The sequence below is a fragment of the Rhinoderma darwinii genome, chromosome 3 (genome assembly GCF_050947455.1).
Source record: "Rhinoderma darwinii isolate aRhiDar2 chromosome 3, aRhiDar2.hap1, whole genome shotgun sequence".
NCBI lineage: Eukaryota > Metazoa > Chordata > Amphibia > Anura > Rhinodermatidae > Rhinoderma > Rhinoderma darwinii.
Genome location: NC_134689.1, coordinates 190,453,049 through 190,472,490, shown reverse-complemented (window position 1 = coordinate 190,472,490; position 19,442 = coordinate 190,453,049). Strand labels below are relative to the sequence as shown.

Below are 19,442 nucleotides of genomic sequence, written 5' to 3'. Positions count from 1 at the left end.
TTGCTGTCAGAACAGGCTAGAAGATAAATTACAAACATCAGCTGCATACTAACCTTCCTTTTCTGTTACACTGTCTCTTACATTAGCTTAAAGTCAGTGGAATGCTATTGTACTTAATCAAGTGCATATAAAAACGTGTTTAACCTTTTTTTATTTTTACATAAGGATTTTTACTTATAAAAATTAAATACCAGTATTGACAGTTTTTTTCTCTGTGATTTCGATATAAAAGGTCTAAACTCCTCTTCTTTGTTTCTTCTTTTCTCCTTCTCATGATATTGTATCTTAGTAGTTTCCAATGAATTGTTCTTGTCATGATTCTGTTTTGTCTTTGTCACTATCCTGTGTGTCTACCTGCTCTGCTTTGTTCTTGGTTGCACACTATCTCTGGTTTATCAGTGTTCCCGTCTCACCATTTTGCATTACCAAAGTCGTTCTTGCGGTCATGTTTTCTTCTATGCTTTTAAGTTTACGTGTCGTAGGGTCTAGCTGTCTTTCCAAAATTCCTCTTTACTAATTAACAATATTTCTCTCATTCTTTCTCTCTGCAATTGTACATAATATGTAACAATATATACTGTTTTCTATACATACAGGAGTATTGACGACGAATAAATAACAATACTGTACTGAATAGTTTATATGAACATTATGTGGTCAGGGTATGGTGTAATAAATGGAATTTGTCAGCAGTTTTGAGGCCTCAAAACTGCTGACAGCATGATATCGGGGAGGGAGTGGGCATTGTAACATTACTATTTGTCTCGGTCATGCAAGCTGCACAGCGATCGCAAGTGCCACTCTCTGCTCTGATTGACGGCTCTGGCAGTCACTAAGAAGACCGCTAGGGCCATCACTTAGATCAGAGGGACGGGGTTTCCAGCATGCAGTGAGGCAAGCTAGTGAGCACTTGAACATCAAGTGCCCGCCTCAGTGCCACTTGTGACTGTGGCGCTGGAGGAATTAAATATTGATTAAAGGTGTGGTTACAATGCCCTCCCCTGTATTGCACTGTCAGCAGTTTTGAGGCCTAAAAACTGCTGACAGCTTTTAACAGGAATATCCAGTTTATAGTGGACAGTCACACTGCATTCATGATTCTTTCCCCTTTGTAAATAATCTCATTATAATAACATTGAAGATTTGAAAATTACATAGCAGGTATTTATACATAAAATTAAAGCGAAACTGCTTTAATATAAAGAACCCTTTTTATATTTTATATAATTTTCACAAATATTTGCTTCATGATTGGCTTGCAGCATATACAAGTTGAATTTAGGAGACATTTTACTGCTTTAACGTGAAAATATTATGAACAGAATACATCATATTTTATTTTTATATCCCTTTGATGATTATTATTATTATTGTTATTATTATTAATTATTAATTATTATTATTATCATTACATTTTTGCAACCATGGAAAGCTAAATGAACTATTTTAAAATGTTGCTATTCTATACTTATTGTACGCTGATTTTTAATATCAGTCTAAATCTTGAATTGTGTTTGTAAACTAGTTATGAATTGAAACAATAAGACTGTGTTTTTTAATAGAAATTCAACTGGATGAAAGAGTCTTCCATATAAAGTAAAAACATGCAGTATATAATGATTATGTTGTGTTTCAAGTGTAAGAAAGTCTAGAGGCATAAAACAAATTTTCTTTTCAGATAGTTGTGTTTCTTCTTGTGTTCTTAGAGTCAAGTATTCTCCATTTATAATGTATGAATATACATGATATCAACCTCAATGTTCCTATTTATTTCTTTATTTCTTTGTTTGTTTGTTTGTTTGTTTGTCTAAGGCCAGGACAACACACAGAGTTTTGATGCCGTTTTGATGCAGTTTTTGGCTCAATTTTTTGAGCCAAACACAGGAGTGGACACAAAAAAATGGACATGCATCAGTTTTTTCTATACACCTTTTCTTTCCTTTAGATCCACTTCCGGCTTTGGTACAAAAAACTGCACCAAAAAACTGTGTGTGTGATTTTACCCTTAATCCAAATCTTACATACTTATAAATAAAAGTGAAGCCGATGAATATTTGCTCGTTTATCGGCTGATCGTTGCCCTGTTTACACACGGCAATGATTGGGAACGAGCGTTCTGTGTATGCTCGTTTTCCTGATAATTGGCCAGTGTAAAATGGCCTTAGGGCACGTTCAGACATGGCGGAATTGCTGTGGAATTCCGCTGCAGACAGTCCGCAGTGGAATTCTGCGGTAGCCGTTTGTTTCATTTCTTTCTATACATTTTTAGGAAAGTTAGTTTAGACGTTGCAAAAAATTACTTTGCGGAAATAAGGCTGCGGTGCAGATTTTTCCCTCCGCAGCATGCTCTTTCCATAGCGGAGAAAAAGCGGAATTTCACTGCGTATTTCAGACTTTGCAATGCAAAAACTGAAATCTCTGGCAAGTCCGCGGTGATGTCTGCAACGTCTGAATTACCTGTCAAGTATGCAAATGTTGGTGCAGATTCATTGTGTAAGTGCCGCAAATCTGCACCAACATTTGCAGCGGAAAAATTCCGCCACGTCTGAACGTGCCCTTGAGATTACTTGGTTTACATAATAGTTGGTGTCCACTGCATTGTCTTGTCTAAAAGATGTTGCTGTCATTAATTCTACCCAGTTCTGGATATGGTTTACACTATTTCTTACCTAGTCTTCCTTCATTGTATTCTTAAAAGTACTATTCTATAATAAATTCAGATATTGTTAACCTTTTGGTGTACGCTTTGAAAATAAAAAAAATGGACTGACTGTTGTATTTTCATGCATTTACTCTATTTTTTTTGTAGTTGTTGTTGTTGGAAGCCCTTATATGATATAAGAAACATGATGAATCTTCACAGCATTCTTCTATTTTCTTTTTATATGTGTTTGTACAGAAATAAATTTGTGTATACAGATGCATCTTTGATTTGTTGATGTTTTTTCTTATAAATATCAGAATCTATCTCTTTTATCTTCTAGGCAGTGCTGGAACACCAGTCACTTACAATGAAAATGGAGATGCCCCAGGACGCTATGATATTTACCAGTATCAAATAGTAAATAAAACTGCAGAATACAAGGTCATTGGACATTGGACCAACCAGCTACATCTTAATGTATGTTGTACACTTATTAGTGACCTCTGCCTCTTTTTTGTCAGTAGAAATATAGATTTATGGGTAGAAATAGGAAGAAAAACATTGTTTGAAATCCAAATGTATTTTAAATTATATTAACTTATAGGGTTAAACAAGTAAAGTATACTCAAAGGAGATTGTAGGTTTGTTTAAATAGCTGAAACATGCACTTCTCAACATAGAAATTACAACACCAAGAAGGTAAAGTTTTGGAATTGTAGATATCACAGGATCAATAGACATGTTAATGATATGCAAATGATAAAAAACCGAAGCAAAATTTTCTAAACATCTTAAAATATTCAGTATGGAGTATAAACGCCACGTGCAAAAATACACGCCCTTACATGTCTTGGCATGCTATCAATGAAGTTTTAATAGTTGTCTGAGGAATGTTATGCCACTCTGAATGCGCAAGGGCATGCAAATCATCAAGATTGGCTGTTGGCAGCTCTCTTTGCAATTGCCGACCAATGATATCCCAGATGTGCTTGATGGAAAATAGTAGCACTTTCAGGTCACACAGGCCACTCACAGTAGCACAATCAACACGCGAGCTGGCATTGTCCTGTTGAAAAATGGCTTCTGGGAAATTTTGGAGAAACGGCAGTACCACTGGTTTCGCGACCAAGTACCTGTATCGCGGAGCTGTTAGTGTGCCTGAAATGTAGACTTGAAGGGTCCGGCTATCGTACATTATGCCACCCCTCAGCATATTGCCTCGAGTAGGACTGATGTAATGTTTCCTTGTGAAGGCCTCTTCATAGCGTTGCCCATGTGGTCTCCAGACCAATCGCCGGCTATCATTGCATCTGAGACAAAAGCGGTACTCATCGTTGAAGAGGTTAAACCTCCATTCCAGCCGCCATTGCAGTCTTGCAGTGCACCATGATAGCCTTTGAGAGCGGTGGCGTGTAGTCAATGTAGCTAAACGTCTGGCTCGTAGCCCAATGTTGTGCAAAAGCCTTCTGATGGTTTCAGTCGACACACGTTGCCGCCCTAGGCTTGGGCTGTGACTTACAATATCACTTGCAGTATAGAATGGATCATTACGCGCCATTCATCCAATCAGACAATCTGTCTTTGCAGAGGTTATCTCCATGCACCTCTTGCTGTCATTCCTGTTTGTTGTGGTTCTCCCAACCTCCGGGACATGTAACGTTGAACAATGCTGATCTCTCGGACTAGGCACATAGTGATCTGCCGGAGTGATAAACCAAGGTGTCTTAGTTCAAGGATTCTGTCCCTCTTAGTATGCGACAAGTGTCGATAACTGGCACGTCGACGAACAGGAGGCATTGCACAATAATTCCACACCACGTGATTTTTGAGGTTTCATGTGGCTAATAAACTTTGCTTTCAATCTGGCTTTTACGCTACCTCCCACATGCCACAGCTTGGAGCTAGGTGCTTGAAAATTTGATCATTTGCCGATCTTAGCTAATTCCTCTATTTGCATAACCTTATGGCTTGCCCTTTTGGTGTTGCACTTTCAATGTTGAGGAGTGTAGCAATGTCTGAAAATTCTTTATTCAATACATGAATTTTTATATTTTTTTATAATTATTTTAAAACCTGACTTTATCTTTTAAATATTTTTTTATAATTATTTTAATACCTGACTTGGTGCAAATATGAGTTGGCTAAAATGTTATTTCATTAGTTATACTCTAACAATTACTAGTTAGGATGAAGTTACGCACATGGCAGGAGGATTGCTGATAGCTAGTTGTCACGATCTAGGGGTATGTAGACCCCTTAGTCTGCTCCGCCATAGTGGAGTGGCATCTGACCAAACAACAGTCTATGCAAAAGTCCTTCGCATTAAAGTACATGTACGAGTCTAGACAGTAGCAGAGGCTTAGGCACGGTAGAACTTGATGTGGCAGATAAAAGCAGACGTGGCAGATGATACACACGACTCCAACTAAAGGCTCAGGTAAAGGAGACAATACAGCAACAGGATACGGGATATGGGAACACTGGGAGCAGGATACAACCAAGGGACTATTTGCAATATGAACATTGGTAGACAACAATAACGGTCAGGCAAGGAGGGGAAGGGCGGAGCCCTTTTTATAGTCCAGGGTGATCTGGGGATAGGTTGGGGAAACTTTAGTAGGTGCCCTTTAAGGCCAGTAACGAGCCGCGCGTGCACCCTAATACTAAGTCCAGGACGGGAAAGCAGCGCGAGCTGACATCTCCAATGAGGGAGATGCTGGCAGGCGGCCAAGAGACTGCGGTCTCGGACGTCTGACGATGGGGAGCGGTAGCCGCAGTCATTACCCTAGGGATGACTTAAATAAAACAGACTACTGAGAACATACAATATTCAGGAAAGTGTAGAATAGTCAGTGAGAGATGATTGTCACATACTTAGTGTGGTGCCCTGTCACCATCATGACTTCCACCCCTCAAACCTTTTCAGGCATTTATGTCATGATTATTCTTGCGGTTTTATGTTTTTTAACCTATTGGACAGGCTAGGGCTATTCCACCCTCCTATATTTCAAATAAAGTGGTAAACGTGGCCATATATACAAAGAAAAGGGCAAAAGGGGAAAATAATGTATAAGTATGTGGCCGTAAAGTAAATTCAAAATTTACTTTTTTTTGGGTTCTTATTAGTGCATAATTGAAATGCCTTTATTTTAACCAAAATCACACACACACACACACACACACACACACACACACACACACACACACACATATATATATATATATATATATACATATATATGTATGTATATATATATACATATATATATATATATATATATATATATATATATATATATATATATATATATATATAGTAGGTAGAAAAAAGCAGCACTTCAGAGAATTCAAGTATCACAGTGCTATGCGTCCTTGACCGTCATCCACACAGTCCTGAATTGGATACACAAACGAGGAAATAGACGCAGCACTCCAAAAGTAGTTGCAAAGATAGTGGTTTATTCACCCATGTACAGAAATAGCTATGTTTCAGTCCTCTCAGCAGGACCTTTGTCAAGCAATGGGGATATGTGTCAATCAGGGTTTTATACCCTCCACTTGTGAATACATCATTAGTGATCATTACATCAGAGTTGTAAAAAGCATACAAGAAACTGCATTTAAAGTACATTCAAATTGTGCATATGTTACATACATATATCGTACATATATCAAATAAAGTGCACAGTGATAATACATCATATAAAACTTAAAAAATCATCAACTGTCAGAAAAGCTCATGAATATTCATAAGGAGGAGGAAACAAGAGCCACTCTCCTATCGCATAATCCTGGACACATATTGGGAATAATATCCCTAATCACAGACTAATTGAAAGGCATCTATCAGAGGCAGCAGCGCTAACCAATGAAATCAAAGCATCAACTGTTGTCATGGCATTCATGTTACTCAGCCAATGCTCGCTTAGCGTGAGCCGGTGCCTAGGCAACGCTGTCAAAACACTATGTGTTATATACGCAAAATGCGCAAATCTCCAATAAAGGCAAAAAACACAATTTTTTTAAGTTTTTTTCATTTATTTAAGTCCAGCGATAATTAAGACCGGGTCATTGCCATCTTGCCCACGTATATCGTGGTACATCAAGCAAGCTCCATGAGAGGTACAGGTATATATTCTCCACCTCCGTGCAGAAGCCACCTTGAGAAAACATAACGGTCTATTATATATCATATAAAGGACATTTTTTCATATATTTATAACCAAGTGGGATGTCAGTATGGGAGTGACAACTACTCGACAATATCGTTATATTAAGGAACAAAGCTGCTGCTGTCAACGGTAGATACCCGACAATTTCATTATAAAAAACATATGTTATTCTATATATAAACTGGATTGTCCAATTATCTAGAATGGTGGATGGCTCATCCTGTATTTATTCATATTTCAATTCTGTATCAAAAAATGACAAAATGACGAAATATTAAAATTGATTATCAATCATATATCCTATACGAGAGAAAGAAATGGCAGAATTCAGGGGGAATACAAGGCAAGCTAACCTCAATACAATGTATAAATCCTGAAATATATCATTAAAGCATATGTCCGGATATTTGGAAATCTACATTGAATCCCTTAGGTCTCAATGTGTCCAAATTAAAAATCCATTGCAATTTAAGTTTTTTTTAGCATTATGAGTCTATCACCACCTCGTTTTGGCAATGGAACATGGTCCAGGATCATAAATCGTAGATCACGTTCATTATGACCTTTTTCCACAAAATGTTTTGAAACAGGCAGATCCAGTTTTCCCTTTCAAATTGTATACCTGTCATTATTCAGGCGTGTCTTCAAAACAGACTACTGAGAACATACAATATTCAGGAAAGTGTAGAATAGTCAGTGAGAGATGATTGTCACATACTTAGTGTGGTGCCCTGTCACCATTATGACTTCCACCCCTCAAACCTTTTCAGGCATTTATGTCATGATTATTCTTGTGGTTTTATGTTTTTTAACCTATTGGACAGGCTAGGGCTATTCCACCCTCCTATATTTCAAATAAAGTGGTAAACGTTGCCATATATACAAAGAAAAGGGCAAAAGGGGAAAATAATAGATACGTATGTGGCTGTGAAGTAAATTCAAAATGTACTTTTTTTTGGTTCTTATTAGTACATAATCGAAATGTCAAGCCTGATAAAGATCCTATTGTAGGATTGAAACGTTGGTGTTGTATCTGGAGTGAATAAACCACCACTTTTTTCATATTGGAGTGCTGCAAAGTTTCTTTTTCTATACATTACATTACGTCCGAGGATCGGGACGTTTTGCTGGGCACCTGATCAACAATTTCTGTGTGAGTGCTGCTGCTTTCTTTTTTGCTATATATATATATTCCATGAAAACTCACACTTCTATTTATCAAATGAGTTGCAAAATGACTACAAGATATAGTCAAGACATTGACAAGGTTAGACATAATGATTTTTATTTGAAATAATAATTTTCTCCTTCAAACTTTGCTTTCGTCAAAGAATGCTCCATTTGCAGCAATTACAGCATTGCAGACCTTTGGCATTCTAGCTGTTAATTTTCTGAGGTAATCAGGAGATATTTCACCCCATGCTTCCAGAAGCCCCTCCCACAAGTTGGATTGGCTTGATGGGCACTTCTTGCATACCATACGGTCAAGCTGCTCCCACAACAGCTCTATGGGGTTGAGATCTGGTGACTGCGCTGGCCACTCCATTACAGATAGAATACCAGCTGCCTGCTTCTTCCCTTAATAGTCCTTGCATAATTTGGAGGTGTGCTTTGGGACATTGTCCTGTTGTAGGATGAAATTGGCTCCATTCAAGCGCTGTCCACAGGGTATGTTATGGCGTTGCAAAATGGAGTGATAGCCTTCCTTATTCAAAATCCCTTTTACCTTGTACAAATCTCCCACTTTACCAGCACCAAATCAACCCCAGACCGTCACATTACCTCCACCATGCTTGACAGATGGCGTCAGGCACTCTTCCAGCATCTTTTCAGTTGTTCTGAGTCTCACAAATGTTCTTCTGTGTGATCCAAACACCTCAAACTTCGATTCGTCTGTCCATAACACTTTTTTCCAATCTTCCTCTGTCCAATGTCTGTGTGCTTTTGCCCATATGAATCTTTTCCTTTTATTAGCCAGTCTCAGATATGGCTTTTTCTTTGCCACTCTGCCCTGAAAGCCAGCATCCCGTAGTCGCCTCTTCACTGTAGACGTTGACACTGGCATTTTGCGGGTACTATTTAATGAAGCTGCCAGTTGAGGATCTGTGAGGCATCTATTTATCAAACTAGAGACTCTAATGTACTTGTCTTGTTGCTCAGTTGTGCAGCGGGGCCTCCCACTTCTCTTTCTACTCTGGTTAGAGCCTGTTTGTGCTGTCCTCTGAAGGGAGTAGTACACACCGTTCTAGGAAATCTTCAGTTTCTTGGCAATTTCTCGCATGGAATAGCCTTCATTTCTAAGAACAAGAATAGACTGTCAAGTTTCACATGAAAGCTCTCTTTTTATAGCCATTTTGAGAGTTTAATCGAACCCACAAATGTAATGCTCCAGATTCTCAACTAGCTCAAAGGAAGGTCAGTTTTATAGCTCCTCTAAACAGCAAAACTGTTTACAGCGGTGCTAACATAATTGCACAAGGGTGTAATGATGGGGGTAAGGAAACAGACAAGTGAGCCCTAATCTACCCGCCACTCAGTCCCTGCCTACTTGCAACGACCCGCCCTAAGCGACGGGGTACAACTGGGCGACGGTCCCTACGCTCAATAAGTGCACGACAGACAAACAGACAAGGGTACACAGAAGCAAGGGAAAAGGTGCAGTTGCCCACGGCAACACCGTGAGCAACAAGAGTGGTGAACGAGCCGAGTCAAACCAGGAGTGTACGAGGTACCAAACGCAGAGCAGGAGAGTAGTGAACAAGCCGAGTCAAACCAGGAGTGTACGAGGTACCAAACGCAGAGCAGGAGAGTAGTCAGTAAGCCAGGGTCAATATGAAGCAGAGTCAAATGGTTCAAGAAGCTGCAGCAGGGCCAGGAAACAAAACGAGAAGAATCACAAGCAAGGAGGAACAGGAAAGGCAGGTATAAATAGACAGAGGGCGGGAGCTAGCTCCGTCTGGCCAGGCTGTGATAGGCTCTCCCACTCCTAAGCCTGCCATCCTGAGTGGTGGAAGATGGAGTCAGTCTCACAGACATAGAAGCAGGTGCAGACTGATTACCAATGGGCGTGGATACAGAAGCTGTGCCTGGCAGATCCTTAACAAAGGGTTTTCAAGTGTTTTCTAATCATCCATTAGCCTTCTAACACAGTTAGCAAACACAATGTACCATTAGAACACTGGAGTGATGGTTGCTAGAAATGGGCCTCTATACACCTATGTAGATATTGCATTAAAAACCAGACGTTTGCAGCTAGAATAGTCATTTAGCACATTAACAATGTATAGAGTGTATTTCTGATTAATTTAATGTTATCTTCATTGAAAAAAACTGTGCTTTTCTTTCAAAAATAAGGAAATTTCTAAGTGACCCTAAACTTTTGAAAGGTAGTGTGTGTATACATATATATATATATACATATATATATATATATATATATATATATATATATATATATATATATAGTGACCAAAATAATAACATTAAGGGTATGTTCACACAAGACGGATATCCTGTGTTAAACCACCAAATTGTGGCGCAGTTTTCCGGCCGGAATGTCCACTGCGAAAAATTGCACAGAAAAAAATGATTCATACTTACGCAGCAATGGCGACGCGTCCCTCCGCCGTCCTGCAGCCGGGCCTCCTGGGATGACGTTTCATTCCATGTCAAATAGGATGAAACGTTATCCCAGGAGGTCGGCCTGAATGAAGAAACACAGAATTCTGGGCAAGCATAAGATTATTATTTTTCTGAGTAGCGTTTTATGCAACGGAACCTATGCTTTTCCAGCGCAAAATACGCAACTTCTGCTATTTGTTGCGCTTTTTACCTTCCCATTGAATTCAATTGGGGAAAACCTGCAAACAAATAAGCAGCATTTATGCAAATACAATTGACATACTGCAGATTAAAAAAAAATGCATTATCAGATATTCTTTAGTTGCGCAGCATGCCTAGCAATGTGTTATGCTTCATGGTGGGCCTGAGGGGGTAATGCATGGCACAGGAATTCTTTCTTTTTGGCATTCTTTGAATCTCTATTTCATGCAGGCTCTGCATTAGGCATAAGACCAGTATCACACATGCAGCTTTGATGCTGTTTTTGGTGTAGTTTATGAATCAGGTTTTTTTTTAGCCAAATACAGGAGTGGACATAATAGAAAGGAGATGCATCAGTTCTTTATACCTTTCCTTTCGGATCTACTTCTGGCTGTAGCTAAAAAAAACTGAGCTGAAAATTGCACCAAAAACTGCATCAAAACTGTGTGTGTGATCCTAGCCAAACACAGCGTATCCATTTTGCTTGGTATGTTCCTTTAACAATTTCAAATAAAAATTTAATTAATTGAAAATGAATCCAGAATTATTAAATTAGATTATATTTGGAAACATAAATTGATCCAGTGAGCTGAAATATTTTGTCTATATGATACTGTAATATTTCTAATTTATTCCTACAACCTGTCCTATAATATACTATTGTGTTTAATGAATTTTTATTTTATGTAAAATATCCCATCACATTTTGTCTGAACTGTACATTAGAAATCTACAGCAAAGAGCCTACAACTGAATTAAATGAAATTCTATTTTATAAAACAAAATAATTTATAAGGTTAAAATATAGAAGAGTTCTAAATGGAATATAAATCATTGATAAACAAAAGCACTGTGGAAAAATCTATTGTCTGTTTCCAAATGCAATTGCTGAAGGATAGCTTAGAACTCAGACGAGGCTCTGGTCTCTTTTGGGAACGGCTCAGGTGTTTAAAAGGGCCGCCAGATGAGTGTTATTCATTTTATTTTTCTCACTGCTACTGGCCAATGTCTGTAAGAATGGGATCAATATTCATCGGGGGAAGTATTTCTCAAGAAATACAGATGGCTTTCTCTAGAGCTTAGAATATGCCAAACAATCCTGTGCTATATACAGTAAAACAATTCAGAAGATGGGAAACCTTGGGTTGCACAGAATCTGGAAATCAAACTTTAGTGAAAGTTAAATTAAACATGAAAATTGTTGTTTTCATTTTTTTTTCATCTTCCCAGATAATATGTTTCAAAAATTACCCCATGTTTAAAATAATGCATTTTGTGAAGCAAGTGAACACAAGTGCAGTGGGAATACACTTATGGAAGGCTGCATAAAGCACATTATTTTTCAGTTCAATAAACCTGTACGGTGAATGGATAATGGTAAAAGTAGGTTTCAAATCCTGTTTGTTTTAGAATCACAGTGAAATAGAAGGTATTTATATTCTTTGTAGATGAAAAAGAAATTGTCACATAGAAAATTCAATGTACGGTATAATAGTTCTCCTGTCATTGGCATCTGCACCGGAGGATTTCTTACCCTAATATACAGCGCTCAACTATTTAAATATTTAAACACACTTCAATTGTAATTTAAAGCAATTCATGCTAGTGTTATCGCATTCTTCTCTGTACTGCAGCAGGAACAGCGCATATATGTATGTTTACTATAGCAATTCTTTCAATGTACATGTACAATGCCTGCCATGGGAATGCAAGGTGCTATGCATGGTCTCATTAAATGACTCCTGTAGAAATACAGTTTCTCCAGTAAATGTGTATTTCTCTAGCAGCAGGTATGCCCCATTGCTATGTATGTATATGCATTCATTATACATCTACGGATGTAGCCATCTTGAACTTGATTCTGATAATGTGCTGCAGCGTGATATCACACAACAAAAGCCATTAAAAAGTCAAGATGAGAGATCTAGCCTTTGTTTATTTAATGCGTTAAAAGTCAAGGTAAAGACGGCTACATCTGCAATACAATACACTCTATTTTATACTGTATACTTTACTGTGATAGATACCACCAGACTGTACATTAGTAGCCTCTATGTGTTATCCCAATAGCATCTTAGATACTGCAAAGCGTTAAATACAGTATGCCCTACTAAAGGGGTTGTTAGATTCATACAGAAAGACACGTTAATATACAAAATATCATTGCAAGTGACAAATTTTATCAAATATGCTGCGATTATTCTGCTTTTTCAAAATAAGAAGGTCAATCAGTGTGATTGGTGCAACCTTATAATTAGTTTTTATTAAAAATAATTTTTACTTTTTGAGATACCGCTGTTTTGTATTCTGTATACAGAGCAGCTGCATAGTTCGCCATATCATGTTCCCGTTAGGTCCACGGGACTGACGGGTTCAATGTCAGAGTATCCTGCATGTCTCTGCCATGCAGGATCAAGCAGTTATCGATCACATCTAAGTTCATATCTTAGATGTGATGATTACATGTGGATCCTGTGTGTCAGAGACATGCAAGACCTGCTGACACTGAACCCATCAGTCCCGTGGACCTGACAGTTTCAGGTCTTAATGAACGATACAGCAGCTCTGTATGCAGAATACAGAGCAGCTGTATCTCAAAAAGTAAAACAATTTTTTAATAAAAACTGATTACAAAGCAGAGGCGTAGCTAGGTTCTCCAGCACCCGTGGCAAAGATTCAGTTTGGCGCCCCCCCCCCCAGCCTCTTTCCCAACATCTCCTTCCCCCTCGCCGTGTTTGTTTTCTCTACCAATCGACGTGTCATTTCTTTTCCACATTTCTTTTTATGTAACACGAGCATAAAAACATTTGTACATTTTACAAGCAATATAGTTCTATACACAACACCAGAACCAAGCTCAGTACATATATACAGCACCAGAACAAAGCTCAGTACATAAATACAGCACTAGCACAATTTAGTGCAACCCCTGACGTATAGGTATGTACGGCGTAAAACTACAGCTCCCAGCATTGCCCAAACAATGGTAAGGATATGCTGGGAGATGCTGTTTCACAAAAATAAATCCTATCAATCATACCACCATCTCGCTGCAGATCATACAGTGACTACATTACTGATTAGAGGCAGAATGAACATTTACATTAGGTGACTCACCGGTGACGTCTCAGATTCTAGTTATTTTTCACCATCCGGTCCAGACCTCTATGATGACTTCTCCCGGTCACAGCCCATTTCTGCAGTTTGCCGCTCACATGTCTTCAGCTTCTCACTTTTCCAACATATCTGCACCTATAAATAACGATAAAGTTATCATTATACCACACACTACGCCCCTAAATATAATAGCGCCATACACTGCACCTCTAATAATAATAGCACCATACACCGTGTCCCACACACACACACACACACACACACACACACACACACACACACACACACACACACTGTGCCCCATGTAGATAGTGCCTGCCATAGAGCCCCCTGTAGATAGTGCCTGCCATAGAGCCCCCTGTAGATAGTGCCCCCACATAGCCAACCCCTGTATATAGTGTCCCACAAATAACTCCCCCTATAGTGCTCTACAGATAGCCCACCCCTGTATATAGCCCCCTGTAGATATAGCCCAGCCCTGTATATAGTGCTCCACGTATAGCCCAACCCTGTATATAGCCCCCTGTAGATATAGCCCACCCCTGTATATAGTGCTCCACAGATAGCCCACCCCTGTATATAGCCCACATGTAGATATAGCCCATCCCTGTATATAGCCCCCCTGTAGATATAGCCTACCCCTGTATATAGTGCTCCACAGATAGCCCAACCCTGTATGTAGCCCCCCTGTAGATATAGCCCACCCCTGTATATAGTGCTCCACATATAGTCCACCCCTGTATATAGTGCTCCACATATAGTCCACCCCTGTATATAGTGCTCCACATATAGTCCACCCCTGTATATAGTGTTTCACAGATAGCCCACCCCTGTATATAGCCCCCCTGTACATATAGTCCACACCTGTATATAGTGCTCCACTAGATAGTCCACCCCTGTATATAGTGCTCCACAGATAGCCCACCCCTGTATATACTATATACAAGGGGGGGCTATCTGTGGAGCACTATATACAGGGGTGGACTATATGTACAGGGGGCTATATACAGGGGTGGGCTTTCTGTGGAGCACTATAGGGGGAGCTATTTGTTGGATACTATATACAGGGGTGGGCTATATCTACAGGGGGACTATATCTACAGGGGGACTATATCTACAGGGGGACTATATCTACAGGGGGGCTATATCTACAGGGGTGGGCTATATCTACAGTGGGACTATATCTACAGGGGGACTATATCTACAGCCTGTAGATATAGTCCCCCTGTAGATATAGTCCCCCTGTAGACTACAGGGGGACTATATCTACAGGGGGACTATATACAGGGGTGGGCTATATCTCCAGGGGGACTATATCTCCAGGGGTGGGCTATGTTTCCAGGGGTGGGCTATATCTACAGGGGTGGGCTATATCTACAGGGGTGGGCTATATCTACAGGGGGGGGGCTATATCTACAGGGGTGGGCTATATCTACAGTGGTGGGCTATATCTACAGGGGTGGATTATATCTACAGGGGTGGACTATATCTACAGGGGGACTATATACAGGGGGACTATATACAGGGGTGGGCTATATATACAGGGGTGGGCTGTATCTACAGGGGGGCTATATCTACAGGGGGGCTATATACAGGGGTGGGCTATATCTACAGCCCCCCTGTAGCTATAGCCCACACCTGTATATGGTGCTCCATAGATAGCCCATCCCAGTATATAGCCCCCCCTGTAGATAGACACCCCCCCATAGATAAAGCCCCCCCCATGTAGACAAAGTCCCCCCTCCGTAGATAAAGCCCCCCCCTTGTGGTCAAAGTTCCTCCTCCGTAGATAAAGCCTCCCCCCTCCATAGATAAAGCCCCCCCGTGTAGATAAAGTCCCCCCGTAGATAAAGTCCCCCTTGTAGATAAAGGCCCCCCCGTGTAGACAAAGTCCCCCCGTAGATAAAGTCTCCCCCGTAGATAGAGTCCCCCTTGTAGATAAAGCCCCCCCCCGTGTAGACAAAGTCCCCCCTTAGATAAAGTCCCCCCTGTAGATACAGCCACACACTTTTATTACAATTAAAAAAAATAAAAACTATTCAAACTCACCTTAATCCTGCTCCCACGCCGTCCAGCAGGGACGCTCCTGGGGGTTGAACGCAGCGTCTATAAAAGGCGCTGATTGGCTGGGCAGGATGACTTTCCCTGTCAATCAGCGCCTTTCATCGACGGAAGCTTCACTGGTACAAAAGGTACTAGTCGCTTCACTCGTGGAAAGGCGCTGAATGGCCGGGCTTGCGACACAGGTACAATTATAGTGCAGGAGGAGGTGGCGCTGGCGCCCCCTCTAAGTTGCGCCCGGGGCACATGACCCGCCTGCCCCCCCCTAGCTACGCCCCTGTACAAAGTTTCACCAAACAAACTAATTGACATTTTTATATAAGAATTTTTTTTTAAAGGTGTACATAGCCTTTACCATTTCTTTTATTCTGAGATTCTATCTATTTCATGTTCTACCATTTTATTTGTTCCTTGTATGTTTCACCACAAACAGCTCCACATACTTACATTTAGTTCTACATTTTGTTTTTCTCTGCTTGTCATGCTTTCGGAGACTTTAACCTTTGCCCTGTCTTTCCTGCCATCTTTCAGCAGCAGTTCATCACCTTAAGAATGTCTTAAACAGTATAGCTTGGCCCCGTAACCTCTTGGGCTCTAGAGCAGTTTTTTATTCCTGCTAATCTGGAATTTATGCCCTTGAGCATGCATGTTATTAAGCGTTTAGCGTTCATTTCACTATCCATGAAAACGTTAAGTCCTTCTATATTGCAAATATTAATGAATGTTTTTTCTAGCTAAATAATTTTTGAGCATTACGCTGTATGTCTAACTGAAAGTATATAGCAAAGTATTGAAAAGTAGGCAGGAATAATTCAAAATTACGGTTTGCTCATGCTACAATGGTACTTCTTGCATTTCCCTTTTATGTTTTGGGATTATGTAAGAAGCATTTGGAACGGAGCAAGGGACTTTATCTGTAAATATGTTTGGGCTTAGCCAGCCTAGCACATTATTTAAAATCTTTCAGAAATATCCTAAAAAAAAATATTATCCCATAAGGGCCAATTGTCCTGACTCCATGTACAGGACCACCTCAAGCATCAAGTGGTACACTACCAGGCCTGCAAGGGGCAGCACTTTAGCCTCGGGAGTCACAGCCCTGCACAGATTTGTGCCAATAGGGCTTACTTGTCTATTGTGGTCTTGACGTCTTTTATTGCCTCGATATTCGCAACATCTATGCAAAATGTTTTTGTGAAGATTGCATACTTTTTTTTCAATATTGTGACCTGCAATAATCTCTAAAAGCACAAATGTGCGCAGGATCTGTAGAAGGATCTTTACTGAAATGGTTACGTGACCATGCCTGTTCAGGTCTTGAACCCAGAGGTCAGGGCTGCAAGACTCCACAGAAGAGGATAATTATTATTTAAGGGAAATAAATTCTGTGTGTGTTTGTGTGTGTCTGTGTATGAGATTTACTGTGTGTGTATATAAAAGTTATGTGTGTATATGAGACGTGCTGTCTTTGTGTAAGTGTTATATGTGCGTATGAGATGTGCTGTGTGTGTTATGTGTGTTGTGAGCTTTTCATGGGAATTAGCTCATGGAATCGCCCCCTTTTACCCAAGAGGCAAGTTCACTACAAAATAAAGGGTCTCGTACAACTAGTCTCAGCCAGTTTTATTACTTTCTCATGCAGAAAAGACAAAACATGTCAATAGTACAGGAAAATAACTAGGCCGTCTGACCACTAACTAAACATATAGCATCCCTCGCTGTCAGCCTCTAGGCCTACCACCCAGCACCTCCAATCTCACTTTTGTTCTTTTCCAGAGCGTTTCTGACTTCCACTGGCCAGCAATGCCGGTCTTCCCCAGGCTGGGAGCTTTGGCTTCTCTCCCTCCCCAGGCTGAGACCACCTTCTGACTGCCTTACACCCTTCTCTTAGGAATTTCAGACTTTGTGCTTAATTGCAGCTACCTAACATTAAGAGATCAGGCTCGTACTGATGGAGTGGGAGCCCATTCTTCTCTGCTCACTCCAGTCACAAGATCGTTCATCCAGGTGTGTGTGTGTGTGTGTGTGTGTGTGTGTGTGTGTGTGTGTGTGTGTGTGCGTGTGCGTATGTGTGTGTGTGTGTGTGTATTTATTTATTTAGGACTCAGGTGCCGGTATCTGTATTTATTTTGGTGTCTGTATTTATTTTGGTGTCAAGGGTATGTATTTATTTTGGGGTTTGGATTAGGTTCACTTTGGTATCTGTGTTTGTTTTGTGGTGGAATGAGAGGGCCACATGAACTACTTGTCTTTCAAACAAATGGCCTATGTAAATAGGTGTTAACCTCTTAATGACATGCTAAAAAAATATATAGGAATCCAACACCTGTCCTTAAAAATATTAAAAATAACTTCTTTATTTTCATAATATTAAGACATGTCGCAGTAACAATCCAATTATTACATGTTTCTCCAACACCTAGGCGTAATTTAAATCTGTGTTGGAGGGTCTGTTGCAAATCCAGCCGAGAATACCAGAAAAAATAGCGCAGCATGCTGCGCTATTGTTTCTGGTAAAGCCACTAACACTCCAACGGAAAGCTGACGGAACCTATTAATTTCAATGGGTTCCGTCGGCCGCCTGTGGTGTCCGTGGTGCAGCGGAACAGGCACTTCCAGCAGAACGGAAAGAACAGTGCAGGTGTGAACCCAGCCTTACGCGTTTCGAACTTTGCAGTTCTTGATCACAGCATAAACTAAAACCACACATGTGTTTCTTTTAAAAGCATCCTGGAACTATCACGAATAGTCATAAAGAAGCACAGCCTTTTAATACAACTCAATGGTATAGAATGTGTTATCATATGTTATAAAAATGGAAAATAAGGATATAACAACACAAGTCTTATTAATGTATAAATATATGAATAGAAATCTTTCGGTGAATATATAATAAATTACTCCTAGCGTTTAAGCCCTCTGGAAAGCTAGTGCCAAGATGCAGAATCCCAAAAATGTCATTATTTAGTGCATGCCTTCTCCAATCCCCATCTGGTGAGGTTTTGTGCACCCTTTCAATACTAAGAAAACAAAAAGTGTCCAGTGATCCACCTTATTTTTCAATAAAATGCCTTGCAGCACTGAGAACATTAATCCATTTTTTAGTGTGTATCAGAAACATGTTCTGAAATTTCGTTAATAGGCCCCCAGCTACCATGCCGTGTGTACCCCGCAATTGCAACATGGGGGCACCAATGGGCTTACAGAGGGAGCCCCCTCCTTCTGTAAAACCACTTTGGTACTGCAGTCAGTAGTGTCATCTGATTGGTTAAATGACTGGGATCTGCATTATTTCCTACCCTAGCCATTGCAGCAGGGTGTCAGATTTATGTTAAAGCTGACACATACTGATGATGGCACGCGCAATTTATTCACTTTGCATTTACAGCGCTGTGCTGAAAGTATACCCACAGCGCCATAAAAGTCTGGCGTGGTGCAGGAATGGGTAAAAAAAAATATCTTGTGTGGCCCATACACCACTTATCACACTACTTATCAGAATCTCCATGATGTCACTGCTCAAAAGTAGGAAAGTATGGTATGTGTGATGTGTACATGGGAATATGTTGTATATATGTGCTTGTTGCAAATTCCCTGAACTTTCATGTTAGTATCAGTGACTGTAC

General features: G+C 40.1%; 1 protein-coding gene across 2 annotated transcripts in view; it reads left to right on the top strand.

The window, feature by feature from the left end:
* Positions 1–19,442, top strand: part of GRM8 (glutamate metabotropic receptor 8) — a 1,038,560-nt gene that overhangs the window by 844,107 nt on the left and 175,011 nt on the right. For both annotated transcript variants that reach the window (XM_075857175.1, XM_075857176.1), the window contains exon 8: positions 2,985–3,121. In XM_075857175.1, the coding sequence (XP_075713290.1) occupies positions 2,985–3,121 (137 nt within the window). The remainder of the gene's footprint in view (positions 1–2,984; positions 3,122–19,442) is intronic.